We start from the raw sequence: 17,554 nt of genomic DNA, 5'->3' as shown, positions 1-17,554 counted from the left end.
TAACAAACGAAAAAATAACAGGTACAGACTTAGAGCATCTCCAATAATACTAGTTAGGGTCAAAAACTCGTTTTACACTGCCGTAGGACCCACAAACACGAAGGGAGCCAATTATGTACAGGTAGCAGGATCAAAATTTTCCAAACCCAAAACAAAAATTAAAAATCCGAAAGAAAAAAGAAAAGAAGATTACCCAAAAGCTACGAAATCTGCAGAGATTGGTTTGAATGAGTAGCTAGCTTTGAAACAAAAAGAGAGATGCTCTCTCTACACGTCTTCCCTCCGTCACCTTCCCTCCAAAACCCTAACTTCAACCCTACCCATTCATCCACCCAAATCCAAACCCCTAATTTCAAAGTCCTCAATCTCCACCCAATTTCAAAAACCAACTTCAAAGCCCTTAACTTTCGACGATTTAAGCTCCCAAATTGTAAAACCCATCTCAGAAAACTTGCTTGCAATGCTCTGGAGGACTCCGGCGACGAAACGAAGGCGGTTTTGGGCAGTGGGGGTGGTGATGGTGGCGGAGGAGGCGGTGGTGATGGCGGAGGGGATGATGAGCAGGTGGAGAAGAAGAGTGGGCCTTTTCCGGAATGGATCAGTATCACTTCCGGCGATGCAAAAACGGTGTTTGCGGCGATTGCAGTGTCCCTGGCGTTTCGGAGTTTCATAGCTGAGCCGAGGTTCATTCCTTCGTTGTCAATGTATCCTACTTTGGACGTGGGAGATCGAATTGTAGCAGAAAAGGTCAGATTTTTATTTATTTTTCTGGTGAATGTATTGCTTATGCTGTATGGTTTCTTTTTGCTGAGGTTTTAAACCTATTGGTTTCGCTTTAGAAGTCTGAATTGTAATGGCAACATTGCTACTTAGCTACATATTTATATGAAGCTTGAGTTTGAACTTAATTAGTGATTACAATTAGGATTTCGGAAATTAGAATTTGGATGGAATCATTGAATTTGGATGACCAGTTTATGCATCGGTCTTGTACTACCCGGGGAAAAACGGAGTTACCATTTTCTTGATATGCAATGTTTGAGAGGGTGAGGTTACATAAGAAAGATGATAAAGAAGGGGATGACAGATGAGGGTTAAACTTTCAGGGGCCTTGTACTACCTGGGGAAAAACGGAGTTACCATTTTCTTGACATGCAATGTTGAGAGGGTGAGGTTACATAAGCAGGATGATAAAGAAGGGGATGACACATGAGGGTTAAACTTTCAGGGGCGCGAGGTTTTGCAAGAAAAAAAGCTTCCGGGGCACATAGGCAATTGAGAACATAGTGGAAAGGCATTTTATACACAGTGACAGGTTTCTCATTAAGCTAATTTCAAGCTAGATTGATCAGATTTGTGTGCACTTGTATTGTTAGATTTTTGGCCCACCCCAACAACATCGATACTGTCCCCAACTTGATAATTACCACCTGCCTAATCCATAAGGTGTGGGGTTTTATCACAAAAAGGCCTCGGTATTAGTTAGAGTGGGGTGATCATACTTAAATTCTTTCTTTCTTTTTTCACTCACCGATGTGGGATATCCAACATGTATGCGATTTTGTTTGTTCATCAATGATAACGTATCTTCTGCTTAAAATTGTCAGGTTTCATATTATCTCAGAAAGCCATGTGCCAATGATGTAGTTATCTTTAAAAGTCCACCAGTTCTCCAGCAAGTAGGATATACTGAAGACGATGTCTTCATTAAACGAATTGTTGCCAAGGAAGGTGATACTGTAGAGGTGAGACTGGCATTTTTGCATGTCATAATATGGTGGTGGTACTTTCTGTTTTCCCTATGTCGACCAAGAGGTTTATGAGACCAGTATACATTCTCTACTGTATGACGAGAAATCTAAATTAAGATTTTGTCGAGAACGAGTGCTATGCAATCTAGATATGCAAATTTAATTCCGATTTGCTTTGAAAGTTAGTAGATTTATAATATACAGTGACGGTTTCTGTATGTCTGTCTAGAAAGTTGTCTTTTATCTGTCGTTGTTGATATCTAAATTTTAGGAACCTAACTACAAAAACCGATGACTGTTTGCAGGTGCGCAATGGGAAGCTCATAGTAAATGGAGTGGAGAGAAATGAAAAATTCATCCTTGAACCACCTGCATATAATATGACTCCTATTGTAAGAAATATGTTATGACATTTTATCTACCCATACCTTTTAATTTTATTTATTTGAGGTGATATGGTGGTTTCCATGTTTTAGATCTTTTATAAAAGAATGTAACCCTTGCATCTTTTTATTCGTGTTTATGTTGCACAGCGTGTGCCAGAGAACTCAGTTTTCGTGATGGGTGACAATCGAAACAACAGCTACGACTCACACGTATGGTAATGTTTCTAAAACCCAAGTGCAGAAATGCGAGATATGTTTAGTTTTAAGACCCTTGATTTACCTCTTATCTTTTAGTTCCTCCGGTTGATTGCTTGTTCAAGTTTTGAAAATGTTTAGGGGTCCATTGCCAACCAAGAATATTTTAGGAAGATCCCTGTTTCGGTATTGGCCACCAAAGAGGATCGGTGCCACAGTTCATGAGACGGGCTGTGCTGCTGACAAGCCGGAGAGTATTCCAACGTCTCAGCTAAAGGAAGGTCAGGAAGGCATTCCAGCGTCTCAGCTAATGGAAGGTGTATCATTGAATTAGTAACCGTACGAAGTTTCTTCTGGCTCGTCACTTGAAATTGTTTCATTTTTTGCCTTGGATCTCAGGTAACATCTCTGTTCTAAAGAAACACGCATACGGGCAAATTTTTGGAAGGCCCTAGTTCATTATAATTAGTGTACATTGTTAATCGACGCTTGATTTACGTAACTTAATCTCATTTCAAAATCTGCTCTGTCACTCCAGCTTTACTTTCAAAATACATAAACGAATAACTTGGACACAAAAAGCAAAATTCTTTTAACTTATCAACTGTCATATAAGATGGATATCGTCGATCCAACAGTCATATAATTTAACTTCCATCACACTCCGATAACCATTATAACTGTAATAAACTGTGCTCGTTCCATGAAGAAACTGCGCAAACAAGACGGAGAGGTTCGCCTTCAGTGCTCATTTATAAGTACATGAACTCGTTTTTAACTTGATGGGTGTGCTACTATGAGAGCCGACTTCCATGGTGCAAGATACGTGCCTTCGGTGCTTTGATCTCACCAGCCTCCCCACCACATTCCCTCGCGACCGGACTTCAAACACGAGCATCATGGGAACTCCTCCGTTGTTATCAGATACTGCTAAGCTTGCCCCAGCCCCGTATAAAGGAACCTTGATCCCTTGGAGGTTCACGGTCACATTCCGGTAACTCTTTCTTGGTTGGTAGTATTTCTTCAACTGCATCGAATTTGCAACCAATAAGCACAAGGTGAAGAAGTTAGCGCAGGTTATCAAATCACACCCCAAATGTATGAATTCTTACCTGACCAGTTGCAACTGCGATCTCTGAATACATCAGTTTAATCGGCGTGGAGCTGACATGGATACCGAAGAACGTAGCTGGGTTGTACACAGTCATCCTCACTGAACAGTTCATTGTCAGCATCTTTGTAGGCACACCAGTCATGTCCGATCCTTCCCCGAAATAAAAATTATGGACAGCCAAGCTCTGTAGGAAAAGGGTTTCGAAAACACTTACATTGAAGATTATTTGAAACATAAGTAGTTACCATTAGACAGTAAAATCAGCAAAAGAAAAATAAAAGTGATCTCGGCATATCCCTTTTCTCTTCATGCCCGCCCCTATTTGATTTTGACCACTGAATTAAATAAATCAAGGTACAAATAAACAATTGTGCACACGAGAAGAAAAAGGTTGCGCGGAAATATTTTCCTAATAAAAACTTTGGTTCCCTCTCTAAATCGAGAGATTATTTTCCATTGTGTCTATATCTCTAAATCTATTCCTATCTCAATCGTCTTCCGTCAAATGTTGAGAGAGATAGACCCAAGAAAATATACAACATAAAAAAACCCCAACGGGGAGAGTTCACTAGCTCTTGCCAGGTCCCAAGTTCACTAACCTAACTAATAACACACATTCCCAAAAGATTACTTTACCCAAAAATCATTAAAATAATCAACCGAACATACCTTAACAGAAACCCTTGCCTTGTACGGCCTGCTAGCTCCCCAAAGAATTAAGCAAAAAACAGAGAAAATCACAACAAATCCGAACAGAGCAACACAAATCTGGCACCTTCTCGGAATCCCTTTATTCCCATAAAGCCCTCCATCCTCCTCGATCACATTGCACTCCGGCCACCCCTTGTCGTTGCGCTTCCGGGCACCCTTCTGACCGGAATTGGAGGACCGGAAAGGGCCCGAGACCCGACTGGCGGAGGAGGCCCGGGAGTGGTGGCCGTAGGAGGGGTGGGACGGGGACTCCATGGGGCTGTTGAAGGCGGGGGTGGCTTGCACTGTGGAGGATTTATCGCCATCGTTGGAGTCCCTGGAGGGGCTTTGAACGTAGTACACCGGGCGCTTGGGTGATCTGGGTGATGATGGGGATAGGCTCGTCACGTCTGAGTCAGATTTCGCGTGCATCATAATTACAGCGGGTGTGCGGTATTTAATGTGTGAAGATACTGATTTTGCTTAGAACGCAGTTGGAAACTTTAAAGCTTTTTTGGTAATTTTATTTGGGTTTTATGAGATTGCTTGGATTTTGATTAAACAGATGAAAATGCCAGAACTGGTGAAAGATGATGAATCAGACCCAGCTGGAAATTTTGAATATTTATTGGAAATTAGATTTGGGTTTTGTGAATTGACTGGGTTAATTAAACGGCACTTGTAAAGCTGAGAAAAATGCCAGAATTGGTAAGAAGATGAAGAACAACTGAGCAAATGGAACAGAAAAAGTAAGCCTTTTGGCTCAGAAAAAACCGAGATTTTGGTGGAAAATGTTAAATTTGATTAGACCCAGGTGGAAATTTGGAAGCTAATCGGAAATTTGATTTGGGTTTTGATTAAAACAAAAAAAAAATACCAGAATTGGAAAGAAGACGAATAGCAAACTGATCAAATCAAACAGAAAACTAGTATCTTTCGGCTCAGAAACTGAATTCGATTAGGCCCAGATGGAAATTCAAAACCCTTTCATGAAATTTGATCTGGGTTTTCGTCAGGTTGCTCGTAATTCAACTGGGTTGGTGGAAAAACAGACTGAAATGGCAGAATTAGAAAGAAGACGAAAGAGCAAAAAATGAACAGAAAAGTTTGTGCCTTTGGGGGTTCAGAAACTGAGGGATCTCAAGGGACTTTCGGTGTGTTTTTCTCCTCTCTCTCTCTCTCTCCCTCTCTCTCTCTCTCTCTAGAGCGTGGCGTTTTAGTGAAGTGGGCACACTGAGTAAAGCAGAGCACTTCCACTACCGCAGAATAAGTTGAATAACCACATATTTTGTTGGTTAGAGAGTGGAGAAAATTTTGATTACACGAATAATACATCACGTGTTTTAATAGAAATAGTGGAAAATTTTAATTTTTAAGTTATTAACTTTTTAACACAGTATCTCACTATTTGTATAATGACATGTGGTGTACCATTCCGTGTATCAATCACATTGAAAAATTTCTCTAGTGAGAGCTACATACGAAGTTGGGGTGGAGGGAGGAGTCAGAGGAATGTTAGCATATATAGTGAGCTTTGGATTTAGGTTCAGAGGTGCCGAAGCTGCAGCTTTGGTAATCAAGTGTCGGCGTGGTAGATTCTCTGCCCTCCACTTCCCGTGCCCTCCAGTTTTGTGTGGTCACGGTTAAGCCACGTCAACATTTTATATATTTTTTTATAGAGATAATAAGACAAAAAAAAATAGTAATATAAAATGTTAACATAACTTAACCGTAACCACCCAAACAAAAGAGCACAAGAAGTGGAAGGGCGGAGAATCTGCCTCCATTTTTTAGTCATCCGTTACTCTAGCTACCCGCGTTAACCATGTGAATTTTTGACAGGGTTAGTATTATGACAGTGTTACGTTTGGCGCGCACGAAGTGACGCTGTCCGAGTGGTTGGTACTGATTGACGCCATTAATATGTGATGTCCCTATCAGATTTAGATGGAATTGGATCCTCGCCGGATCTAATTCATGGGGATCCTAGGGATCAACTCATATGGACCGCTGATCAAAAATTGTGCGGTCATAATTTTTTTTTTATATATTTTTCATGCAAAACGAGACTATTTTACTTTTAAAACATTTAATTGTGACCGTACGATTGTTGATCAACGGCCCACGTGAGTTGATCCCTAGGATCCCCAGCAATTAGATCCGGCGAGGATCCAATTCCGATTTAGATGACCCTCTTTTGTCTTTTTATTTCGAAGTCCGAGGTTTCTTAGACTCTTACGGTGCGTTTGATTGAACTCGTTAGCTAGGATTGGCTTAAGTCGGACTAATGTCTTACGTTTGGTGCATCTATGATTAACAATAAATCGGATTAACCCAGACTCGCTCGGACAACGGACCTCTTTAACTGGCCTTAGACAGTCCCCTGTTGAAGTAGAGGATTAGCTTGGACTATCGATTAATCTCTTCTCCTTGTTTCTCTCTCTCTTCTCACTTCTCCATTAGTCGTGGAAATTAACCTCTCTCTGAAACTCTGATTACGCCTACTTCGTCCCACTATTCTTCACAGATGATATGAACCTCTGCAAATTGAAACGGCCCAGAACAACCTGAACCTACAAAGGTTTTTAATTCAAAATTACCGATACAGCTTGAACACACTATGAAATTAATTGTTGGAGGCCTTGATTTTGGTCAAGTCCGACGCGGATTTGCAGTCAAGCATCTTCTCTGTCTCATTTTTTAAGTTGCAAACAAGATTGGAATTTGGATCTGGGTTTCAGATCGGATTCAACAACCCCCGAGCTTGGAGAGGAGCACTAGTAATTAGTTGGGTCTTTTTAGGGTATTTTTTATTTGTAATAATCAAAATTTTCTCTTTGTTATTGGAAATTTGGATCTCTGTTTTCTGGGTTTTGATTGGGGGTTAGCTTTGTTATTGAAAATTCGATAATTCTCCAAGTTGCAGAGGAGCACGGGCAATTTGTGAGGAAGAAGAAGCAGAGAGCTATGCCCTTTTATTTTTCCATATATTCATTTTAATAGAAAATAAATTGAAATATAATAATAATTTATTGTTAGTCCAGTTTCTTAGTCTGACACTACTTTAAACGCTTCACTAAATAGTCCAGCTTAGTCTAATCTAAACCAGTCCAGTCTAGTCCTTAAAGCTAGTCCAGTTCGAAATAATCTGGTGCAACAAACGCACCCTTCAAAACTAATCTTTATGAGGTTTAGAAAGACTAAATGCGTGACATACCTAATCTCAAAACTTTATCCCACATGATTTTGTAAGCTGACTTGGAATTCCAAGTTATATGAAGACCACTTGCCGTGGTTGATGATCCACGAAACGTTTTCACCACTTGGAAATATGTATTAGATAAATTTGGTTCAAAATTCATTACAATTGATTTTGAACTTACACGATAGAGAGGACGACTTGCATGAATAAGCCTCAGTAACATATCATGTCTATAAAACGTATTAGTTTTTTATCCACCATTAATTGCATAGCTATGTATCATTAACATTACGTGTGAGATTTTTATCCACATATGGTTGTGTAACTGTGTATGCAAGTTGCTCAAAGAGGGGGAGAAATTCCCATACCGTTACTACATGTCCATCGTGAAATTCCATCAATGATAAATTACGTGACACCTGAAAGAAGCAAAATACAAAAATGTCAAAACCACAAAAACTTGTATAAACAGCTCATTCGACGAACTGCATACGCTTAAAGGTTTTTCATGGACTCGGACAATTGGTGCAATATCACAGTAGTCGGCCATTACAACGAGAGACCAAAACACGAAACATCACCGTCCACTAAGCAATCCACGCAGAAGAAATGGATTGACATTTAGTGGTAAACAATACCGGCACCAACAATCTCAGACATGCTAGCATTTACGAATACAATTAAAATATCACAGCAAACAAATGAGAGCACAATGATGAAGGACAATGCACAACAATGGCACTTGGTACCATGATAATCTCAGGGGTTTAACAAAATACGGGATAGTTGCAGTAGAACATTTGCATAATCCGTATCCACACTCGGCAAACAGGGAAAAACAAAAGGGAAAAATCGATTGGATGAAAAAATAAGCGCAATTTTGACACGAATATCAAGTTTATATTCAAAACTAGAGAAAAAAATCATAAGGGTCGTCAGATAGGAGCGAAAGACATGAAATTTGCTTAATCACAGAGATTCAGTTGAACTATGCGTCAAATCATCACGCGACCCTACTACTCATAATTGCCAAACGATAAAATAATCTAGGCTAAATTCATAAAAACGTATGTTATTGTTTTCGAAAAAGAGATCAGCCTCAGAAGGAAGGCAGTAGGTATATATGTAATCACAAATTTTCATAAATTACACGAAAACCGTACTATCATCATTGGCAGCCGAGGTCAAATCCTAAACCCTGTTCACTTCTTTTTTTGGAAATAATTTGGTGGGTATTTTTATAAATCCAAAACCAACAAAGAAGATGCCCAGAAAAAATTCAAACAAAATAAAAAGACTACAAAATTCATCTTCCTAAAATTTGGAAAAAAAAACTTTGATCAGCCTCATAGAGAAGATTAGGTTGTTCCACATAGAGAAATTCAGACATATGCTTGTCTAAATATTTAATTTAATCATCGGCTGACAAGAAAAACAAATCTTTTGTATAACAAAAAGAGATTAGCTAAAATTAAACCCTAATTTGAAGAAAATCAAGAACAAAAGATTAAATTTTTTTGAGTTTTGGAACGAAAGGGACTCAGAATATGGGTGGTGATATAGCAGGATGGTCGGCAAGGCCTTAACGGCCGTTACGACGAACGAGACCTTATATCAATGAATCGTCATTGCCCCAAAATTTGAATTCAAATCTACAAAAATTGGGAACAAAATAGAAAATAGAGTATAAATGGCGATGGAAATAGCTGAAAACCCTAACTGCAGAGAAGCTGGAAACCTTAATTGCAGAGTAGCTGAAAACCCTAATCGGCCGAGTAGATATTTTTGTGTGCTTTGGAGTGGAAGAGTTCGTGTGTTTATAAAGAGGTGTGGCGGAGGCCTTGGGGGCTAGGGTTTTGCGTTTGGGCGGGGCTTTTGAGTTGGGATTATTGTACGCTACAAGTGGGTGTTTTGTTATAACATGCGCGCCTCATCCTCTGACCGTTGAAGTTGGGCTCTAACATCAACTGTTCCACAAAAGGCCAGCCTATGATAAAGCCCTTGCAACAGAAGAGGCCTGAATGAGTTTTTTTTATTTTTAGGTCAAAAGGAGAATTTATTAAACATTCACCACAAATTTACAAGCACAATAAGGCCTAAGAAACACCTATTAACAAACAAAAAAGGGCCTAAGACTAAAAACAAACAGAAAAAGAGCCCATGAAAACAGTAAGGCCTAAAGAACTGCACAGTGGTCGAGAAACTGACTGTCATCTCCACCATCAGCTTTCCAATCCATCCAAGTGAATCCCAGTCCACCGTCGCCGAGAAATACCTCACCAGATGCCACCTCCAACCCCGAAAGCTACATGAGCATAGCCATAAGCAGGGGATAGTCGACAATCAAGTGGGAAAAGCCATCTACCAGTATGAAGCTTGTGGAAACCCACGAACGATGCTGCCGAAACCGGCACATAACAAAGAGAAAGTGGTGGTGTTTGTGGTGGTGTTGGAAACACCCGAGTCGGTGTAAACACCGGAATTCTACACAGATCTCAATAGGAAACATGGCTGAAGATCGAACCAAAGGATAGCCAGGATGAGGAATACCTTTGGGGATAGAGGAATTGGACAGACCGGAGTTAAAATTTGTGAGAAATAACAATAGAGCGAGGAGAAAAGAAGGAAAGGGGAGAGAAGAGGACATGCTTAGGTCTAAAAGTCTCACACAAACCCTGAGAAGGACTCTCAGCGTAGAGAGAAAATCTCTCACCTTGGAAAGAAAGTCGTCAACTTACCTGAATGAGTTTTTGAAAAGATTTTTATTTTGGAGGGAGAACTTGGTCTTCCGGCGTCTAGTTTCCACTGAGATCATGAGTTGTTGAAAATAAGAAAAATATATCACCAACTTGATCTTAAACCATCTCCGACCCTTGGCCTAAAACCTAAAATTTTTAGTCCAAAAAATTTAGGTTTTAACCTATTTAACCTAGAAACAACTTTTCTGCTTTGACCTTTCTAGCCTAAAATTTTAGCCCCAGATTATTAAAGAATTAATTTAGGCATTTTTTAAAATTAACTTTTAAAAAAAATTATGTAGACTATCTTAAATTAATTTTATGAACATTTTAACCTAAAAATATTTAAATTTCGATAAACATTGAAAAATCACTAAACCGACACATGAAACTCATGAAACACTATAGAAGAATATGAAACACATGATAAAGATGTATAAACACTAGATACATGAGCAAACACATGGTTTTGGAAGATGGTAGAAAGAAAAATTGGAAGAATTGTAGGAGAAAAGTGAGTTTTGTGTGGATGTTTCAACAAATATATAGGTATTTATATAGTTTTTGGGTGAATTTTGAGTTAAATGATTTTTTATAATTATTTTAATCGTTGAATTTAAATTTAAGCTGTTAAATTTTTTTTTTACAATTAGATTTGATCATATTCGATCTCAGTCGTTGGATTCAATAAATTTATAAATATAAAACAAAAATATTAACTAAATTAAATGTGGACCGTTGGATAACCAACAACCCATTTGAATGTGAGTTGTTGATCAACCAAAAGAGCTAGTGAGCTCAATTTTATTGGCAGACAAGTGGGAGACACACTCATGTGGGTAGGGGCTCCACAACTAATCTTGGCCTAAATATGGCTTTTTTTAGGTTTTAGGTTCAAATTAGAACTTGGGTTGGAATGCAATTTTTTTTTTTGGTTTTTTTGTGTTTGGGGGGGGAGGGGGGGGGGGTTGGGAATAGAAGAGGAATTATAAGTTTTAGGCCATTTTGGGGGGCTTTTCTTGGAAGTGCTTATGCTCAAAAGTATTTAGCATGCAGTGATATCCATCGATTTTGCCCGAGAGTTCATCAATGAGTTGATTCTTGGTTAACCATTACACCAAATCAGACCAAGTTCCTTGACACAAACTAGATTGGGAGTTTGGGGTAATCGAACGCTAAATTTCAAGAGCATGGGTAAATGCAACTGATCGAACCAGAAGTCCCTACAACAAAATTTTATTTGGGTTTGGCTGAGTCCGTCCTGGATTATATGTACCGTGACCCATTATATATATAGTAGCACAACAATGATCAAGTTTCCTCAACAAACCAAAGAACCTGCTGTTTTCAATCTACAACATTGCTTTAGTATGACAAGAATCAAAAGATTTAAATTAAAAACGACATGGCTATAAATTAACCTATAAATTTGAAATACAAAAATAAATAAATAAAGGCTATAATATGCCTCACTTCATCCATCAAGCTATATTTAAAGCAAACACTAAAAATTCTACATTCTAACATCACAACCGATGTAACAAATTTGACTGGAAAAAAACCGATGTTACAAATGTCACCAGAATCTAACACCTGATAATCTAGCACCACATTGATTGCAAGGCCAGTCTGATGACATTCAAGAACCAAAGAAGGTAATCAAATTAAAGAAGCAACTTAGCTAAATCTAATGCCTTCCCTCATCTTTCCACTGGCATGATCCGCGAATCAAGCGTTGACAGGATCTGGGGCATTGACATGCCTCCAGACACAACGATTTCTGCATTCAAAGATAAACAAATAAGATACCACATCGATGATAAGTACAACTTCATGGAGATAAAAGCAACTATTTTCCCTCTCTGGTTTAACCTTTCACTTTCCGGATGTGGTAGGTAAATTCAAGCTAAGGGCTCAAGTCTATTCATCCCTGCCGTTTTATTTCTATATGAAGTTGAATATATAAGCTTACTCACCAATTCCCTCCCGTACGGATAAATTTGGTCTGATAACATCCTTGGTGTTGACCAGGAATACATCACCAATGTAAAGATGGTTCGTGGGAACATAAACACAGCACAACTCCTCATCTCCAGAATAACTCTGCAAAATAATTTTGGAGCCAAGGAGAAATAAAGTCACCATTACAGTCTGAAAAACCAATTATATTTAAAAGCACAAGCTGCACAACATCATTTCATCCGTTGCGTTCTCGTTTTTTACAATGAAAAATTATTACCATACCTGTAGGACAACGGATGAAGTGATGAACCCGAATGCATATTCACCAATACGTGGATGCCTTATTATAGCCACTTCCTTGAAAGCTTGTGTGTTTTGATCTAAAATTATAGAGCTAAAGATTATCGATTGGCCCCATGTAATTCATTCATTCAAACAAAGAGGACGAAAATTTCTATAGAGCTCACCTGGGGATATGGCAGAACTAATCTGCTTGGAGGCATTGTAGATATGACGAACAAACGGCATTCTTTTGATAAACCACTCACCAAGGCCCAGGACAGATGCACCCAACCATGATGACATGAACACCCCAACGAGAAATATGAATGTTATGGAAGTTACAAATCCAAGACCTAACATGTATATGGAAGTTGAAAGGTCAATTATACATTGTAAAACCAAACCAAAACAGAATCACTGAAAAAGGATGTGTTGACTGTAAACTAGGCATTATATAATGAATCTGAAAAAAGCGTGTTGTGTGTCATATGGTGCATCAACATTGACCATACCATATGTGATGCAGGAGCCAAGTTAACACATTAGAGTCCTAGTTTCTTACGTAAGAAATGCAGTTTACAAGTACTCTGCAGGTTATAAGTTAGTCTTTACACATGTACTCTCTATGTTACAAGATTAATACAATGTGTCATAAATTAGTCTTTAGAATTCCTAAAGTATATTCATGTGGATCTTTCCAAATTCATTTACCAATTAGCCTATAAAAGGATCTACTTTGAAAGCTTTTAAAATCAGATTTAGCGAAAAGAAGTTCTGGAATTTCTGCTTGTGTGTGAAGCACATGTTGACTTGGAGTGAATCCAAGGAATATTCGGTGTGATGCCAGATTTTTCCTAACTTCTCTTCTGAGGTGATTCCAATACACCTTTGTTGTGATGCCAAAGGCCAGAATTAGTCTGGATTTCTCTTTTATTCCCATCTCTTCTTATTGTCCTACATCATATGGCAACATCCTTTGATTCCTTTGCTTACATACTCTAGTATATGATCACCAGGGCAATTAAGCACCTGTTTCTAAGAATAGGACAATAAAGCATGCATGTTAAAGAAAGTCAAACTCTAGCTTCACAGCATCTTGTTTTCATTTATCTAAAGGATATGAACTGTCTTTCCTGAAGTCAGATTCTCACAATGAAATTTGTGTCTCTAAGGTTAGATTGAGAGAGAAAATAAACTAGTTACTTAGCTCAGCAAGGTCAAATCCAATTACCAAATAACTAATGCAAGTTCGAATAATAACAACGAAATAATGGGGATAAAGGGAGTACATTTCTAAATACTACTTACCAAAAATGTTGATTCCAAGTTGAGCATAGATTGGAGAGAAGAAGCCATCCACAAAGTGAATGAACCACCATGTGATATAGAAAGTGATCGCTATTGGAAATAGGATCACACTGTAAAAGAACAAATAGTGAGCAGCCAATATAATATATATACGAGAAAAAAGCAATCTTGAACAAAGAAAATGTTGACATCAAAGCTAGTATGATATAATATATATGATCTCGTTACTACTGCATCAAATGGATGCACCAAGATAAATCAAAACATACAGGATTAGCATAAATTTACATGAAATGGTCTCAGTCCAAAACTTATAAGAAGCTAAGTTGTGCATTTCTTGAATTCATGCGAGAGGGTAGTTCTCTATCTTATCCAACTATTACTTTGCCTGTAACAAAACTCCTAGAGCTCAAACAAATGATATACTTCCTACTTTCAGAAAGAGGGAAAAATAGATTATAGATACATGCCAACAATCTAAGTTTAAATTCGTATCACTACCAAAGCATTCCTTCTTTCAGAATACCTCATGGCTCAAGCTAATAAACTTAAAAAGTACCCTGAGATCTAAATCTTAACAGTAATCAGAAATCCAAGAACTTGTACAGGTGCAAAAAACTAACGTCACATTTTGACCATTAGAGAAATTTACCCTCCCCACAACATAGAATTGATGGTTTACACACAGGTTCAAATGCAATAGCATATGCATGTGATTTGAACGAAAACAGGAGCCACAAGAAAGAAATATTCACCATCCTGTCATGAACTTTTTTGATGCCCAACTTCTAACAACTTTGGAAAACGTCTGCACATACATAATTAGAAATCAGAACGATTTTACTGAAGATTAAGAAAAAACGCACAAACGCACAAAACGTGGGCAAACTTATGTGGCAACTTAGGCCATAAAAAAGAACAAACTTTTGACTCACTAACCGGTTCTTGATAAATTACTGCGAGACACCTTTAAACTGATTAAAATTAAACGCAACGACGTCACTCAATTTCTTATCGAAATGTCTAGATATACCCCAATCAATTACTTGGAAGCTGGAGGATAGAAATAAAGCCGTACTCATACCAAAATTTAGAACCAATGAGCGGAAAGTAACACCGAAAATCCAAATTAGCACATTTCAAGTCCAAATTAACTGATGAAAATTTGACAAACAAACCAAGACCCAAATCTGAGTTTGCTTCTGCATTAGCCCATGAAACAGTGCATCAAACTAAGTCAAACACAAAATTAGAAATTTAATCACAAGAATCAACTCATGAATCACAATTAACACAAACCCACTAACTTCAATTCGCAACCTATGAAAGAATTTTAGATTTTCCCTCCAATTTTCCTCCATTTTCCCAGCAACCAAACATAACATAAAGCAATGAAATGTGAAACAGAAAGCTAAACCCTAGGCCCATAAAACAGCAATCTAAAATCACCTCGCGGCCGGTGTGGTGGGAGGAGGAGGACGAAGAGGAGGGTTTGGACGACGCATCCTCGTCGCCGGAGTCCGCCACGGGAATGAGAAGCTCGCGATCTCGCGGTTCTCTGTCTCTGCTCGCCATTACAATCGATGACGACGACTTCTCATCGCCCATCACCAGCAGACCCCAAATTGATATACGACGCCGTTCCAACGCCGCAACGCGGGGCCTTTTTGGCCAGTGAAATTCCAGAAGAGCGAAGGACTCTGATTAGAGAGAAGCTCTCCTGATCCTCGTTTTGCTTCCTTTGTAATTTTGGCATTTCAAATATTTTGTTTTTATTAATTAATTTAATTAATTTTTAATTGGGTGAGGATTATGAAGGAATAAAATAGTTAATCCATTTTTTCTAATTAGGCGAGGACTTCAAGGAATTTGTTTGTACCGCTAATTTGAAAATGGGCGGATTAATTAATGCTTAATCACTATTGGTTTCTCAATTTTGCTGTATATTGATGTTTGATGAGCTGTGTCTTCTGATGATTGGATGGCAGCATTTTTGCCCCTCAATTTGGTGTTCTTTTTTGGTAATGAAGTATTGAGATAAGAGCGTTGTTGAATCTCTACTATTTATACATACACAATTCTTAATTAGGAGTGTAATTTGGATGGTCTTTAAATTCAACCTCAATTTCGGACTCTAAGCGGATGGATGAGTTCATAACGAGCTTGAATTGAAAATTGATAAGGGCGTAAAAAGATATTTCAAATTTATAATGGTATCATTAGCGTCTAAAAAAATTGTAGTTCACGTGAAATAGCGTCTCCATTATGTGTTGTCAATTTCAACATTATGAGTTTGATACCCCTATTTCTATAATTAAATTAAAGTGGAGCTCAATGTAGATACATGAATAACTTTTCCAAATTAAAAGATCTCATCTTATAGGGGATGTCATTAGTACAAGAACGAAGGGAAGCAAAAATAAATGAACTTAAGTTGGTTTTTTTGGTAGAGGAAGGAAAGACATAAATTGGCTTGCGACTTGGACTTGGTCATTTCATTTTCTTGTGATTGCTACATTTTTTAAAGTCTAAAGCAGTTGAAAAGTACGTTTGAAAATTTGTGTGTTGAATTTTGAACATCATATAACATAATTGGGCATCATGAACTAAGCTAGCAATACTAACACCAAACACTCTACCGAATATCAAAAGCATTTTTTATGGTGTAAAAGCATCTATTTAGTTGTCTGTCAAACAACAAATTGTTTTTTCGTAAAAGTGTTACGGACACAAATACTTTATTGATAAGTATTTCCAAATGACCTTTTATTCTCCAAGTTATAATTTTCTTCTCAGTATTGAAAATCCCTCCTCGTTGAGAGATTTTTGCAAGTATCGAGTATTTAGTGGTACTCTAATCTTGTTCTACACTTTCCTATCTTCATTTTGATATGTTATGGATCGAATTTGGTTAAGAAACGATTGAGTTACGAAGCTTTAAAAATTGCTCAAACTTCCAGCCAAGAGCTCCGGGACACTTAATGAAGTTTTTAACGGAATGACCAAAATAATGGATGGTGGACAATCTCAGGGACCATTTCTATTGATTTTCAATCTTATGAATCAAAATGATATGTTATGCAAATCTCAATGATCATTTTGGCTAAAAAGCTTTACTCAAATAAAAAACAAGTTTAGAAATGAGGCCCAAAATAAAGGGCAAGAAAAGAGAAACCCTAGAAAGGAGGATTTTGGACATGAAACTAGCACCATTGGCCCAATGGGCCCAATGGAGATTTCATAATATGTAAGAAATGAAGGCTGCAGGCTTGAAATGGATGTGGATGAAGTCAGAGTCCAAGGCGAATTTGATGGCTAGTTTCCGCGGATTAGGTTGCTAGTGACCGCCCTTTCCACCAGAGCCATGCACGTAACGTAAGTGGTGCTAGATGACAGACCGTCCTGTAGACTGTAGTTCTTCCACACGTGACTACATAACATTACTTCACCTCTTTGAGGTGAACTAATAATTGGTAATATTAGAAGGCGATCATGCTACCATGTTTAAATCATATAACAATTGATTTTGAGTGAAAACTCTAGAATAGACTGGCGACGAAATACGTAAATGAAAGATTGAATGTGTAGTCAAAGATTAATGACTAAGCATCTAACAGATAAATATTTCAGTGCATACTTTTTAAGATGTTAGATAATTGAAAGTACTTAAGAATGCATGATTAACATGTAATAATATTATCGTGACATCTAATACGTAATTTATGTGTGATACTACCAGGGACAAGGGGGGTCAGCTGATACTCCGAATTTCGATGAATCTGTATGGATGACTTGGATGCTGCTCTTTTGAAGGTTGGAGTTGCCCTTCATATGTGTCCTCCAACAACTTGATAAAATGCCTCAAAGAGGAGTTGCCTTCTTATTGTAAAAAGTTCATTGCGTAACCGAATGTAAGATCAATGGTT

General features: G+C 38.0%; 3 protein-coding genes and 3 non-coding genes across 7 annotated transcripts; 1 reads left to right on the top strand and 5 right to left on the bottom strand.

Annotated features, from left to right (window-relative positions):
• The first annotated feature begins 42 nt into the window (after positions 1–42).
• Positions 43–2,852, top strand: LOC103400495 (chloroplast processing peptidase). 2 transcript variants are annotated; one of them, XM_029094862.2, is made up of 5 exons: positions 43–747; positions 1,608–1,745; positions 2,057–2,143; positions 2,285–2,352; positions 2,458–2,852. In XM_029094862.2, the coding sequence occupies exons 1-5, from the start codon at positions 259–261 to the stop codon at positions 2,471–2,473; spliced, it is 798 nt and encodes a 265-aa protein (XP_028950695.2). In that variant the 5' UTR covers positions 43–258; the 3' UTR covers positions 2,474–2,852. The 2 variants fall into 2 exon arrangements, with proteins under 2 accessions (XP_028950695.2, XP_008337375.3); XM_008339153.4 differs by having other exon boundaries at positions 161–747; positions 2,474–2,852.
• Positions 2,853–2,900: 48 nt separating this feature from the next.
• On the bottom strand, positions 2,901–5,405 carry LOC103400494 (uncharacterized). The gene is made up of 3 exons (XM_008339152.4): positions 4,116–5,405; positions 3,445–3,630; positions 2,901–3,359 (listed from the first exon to the last, which is right to left on the bottom strand). Exons 1-3 carry the CDS (start codon positions 4,569–4,571, stop codon positions 3,081–3,083), a joined length of 921 nt encoding a protein of 306 aa, XP_008337374.3. The 5' UTR covers positions 4,572–5,405; the 3' UTR covers positions 2,901–3,080.
• A 2,860-nt stretch (positions 5,406–8,265) lies between these two features.
• On the bottom strand, positions 8,266–8,354 carry LOC114821886 (small nucleolar RNA snR60/Z15/Z230/Z193/J17). The gene has a single exon (XR_003769723.2). It is a non-coding gene; the product is annotated as a small nucleolar RNA snR60/Z15/Z230/Z193/J17 (small nucleolar RNA).
• Positions 8,355–8,433: 79 nt separating this feature from the next.
• Positions 8,434–8,515, bottom strand: LOC114821895 (small nucleolar RNA U83). Its single transcript, XR_003769732.1, has one exon. It is a non-coding gene; the product is annotated as a small nucleolar RNA U83 (small nucleolar RNA).
• A 359-nt stretch (positions 8,516–8,874) lies between these two features.
• On the bottom strand, positions 8,875–8,972 carry LOC114821890 (small nucleolar RNA Z43). The gene has a single exon (XR_003769727.1). It is a non-coding gene; the product is annotated as a small nucleolar RNA Z43 (small nucleolar RNA).
• Positions 8,973–11,464: 2,492 nt separating this feature from the next.
• Positions 11,465–15,464, bottom strand: LOC103431481 (protein CONTINUOUS VASCULAR RING 1-like). Its single transcript, XM_008369635.4, has 7 exons — positions 15,078–15,464; positions 14,384–14,436; positions 13,629–13,738; positions 12,506–12,673; positions 12,321–12,418; positions 12,053–12,179; positions 11,465–11,856 (listed from the first exon to the last, which is right to left on the bottom strand). Exons 1-7 carry the CDS (start codon positions 15,234–15,236, stop codon positions 11,777–11,779), a joined length of 795 nt encoding a protein of 264 aa, XP_008367857.3. The 5' UTR covers positions 15,237–15,464; the 3' UTR covers positions 11,465–11,776.
• Between the last annotated feature and the right edge of the window lie 2,090 nt (positions 15,465–17,554).

The sequence above is a fragment of the Malus domestica genome, chromosome 15 (genome assembly GCF_042453785.1).
Source record: "Malus domestica chromosome 15, GDT2T_hap1".
NCBI lineage: Eukaryota > Viridiplantae > Streptophyta > Magnoliopsida > Rosales > Rosaceae > Malus > Malus domestica.
Note: the sequence above shows the minus strand (reverse complement) of the source record. Positions and strands in the feature narration are given on the sequence as shown.

Excerpts from the sequence above, each read along its gene's own strand:
- LOC103400494 (XM_008339152.4), bottom strand. The coding sequence starts at position 4,571 with ATGATGCACGCGAAATCTGACTCAGACGTGACGAGCCTATCCCCATCA. Across the intron at positions 3,631-4,115 it reads AGGCAAGGGTTTCTGTTAAG|AGCTTGGCTGTCCATAATTT; the intron begins GTATGTTCGGTT and ends CTTTTCCTACAG. Across the intron at positions 3,360-3,444 it reads TCGCAGTTGCAACTGGTCAG|TTGAAGAAATACTACCAACC; the intron begins GTAAGAATTCAT and ends AATTCGATGCAG.
- LOC103400495 (XM_008339153.4), top strand. The coding sequence starts at position 259 with ATGCTCTCTCTACACGTCTTCCCTCCGTCACCTTCCCTCCAAAACCCT. Across the intron at positions 748-1,607 it reads ATCGAATTGTAGCAGAAAAG|GTTTCATATTATCTCAGAAA; the intron begins GTCAGATTTTTA and ends TAAAATTGTCAG. Across the intron at positions 2,353-2,473 it reads AGCTACGACTCACACGTATG|GGGTCCATTGCCAACCAAGA; the intron begins GTAATGTTTCTA and ends GAAAATGTTTAG.
- LOC103431481 (XM_008369635.4), bottom strand. The coding sequence starts at position 15,236 with ATGGGCGATGAGAAGTCGTCGTCATCGATTGTAATGGCGAGCAGAGAC. Across the intron at positions 12,674-13,628 it reads ACTTGGAATCAACATTTTTG|GTCTTGGATTTGTAACTTCC; the intron begins GTAAGTAGTATT and ends TATACATGTTAG. Across the intron at positions 12,419-12,505 it reads TAGTTCTGCCATATCCCCAG|ATCAAAACACACAAGCTTTC; the intron begins GTGAGCTCTATA and ends CTATAATTTTAG.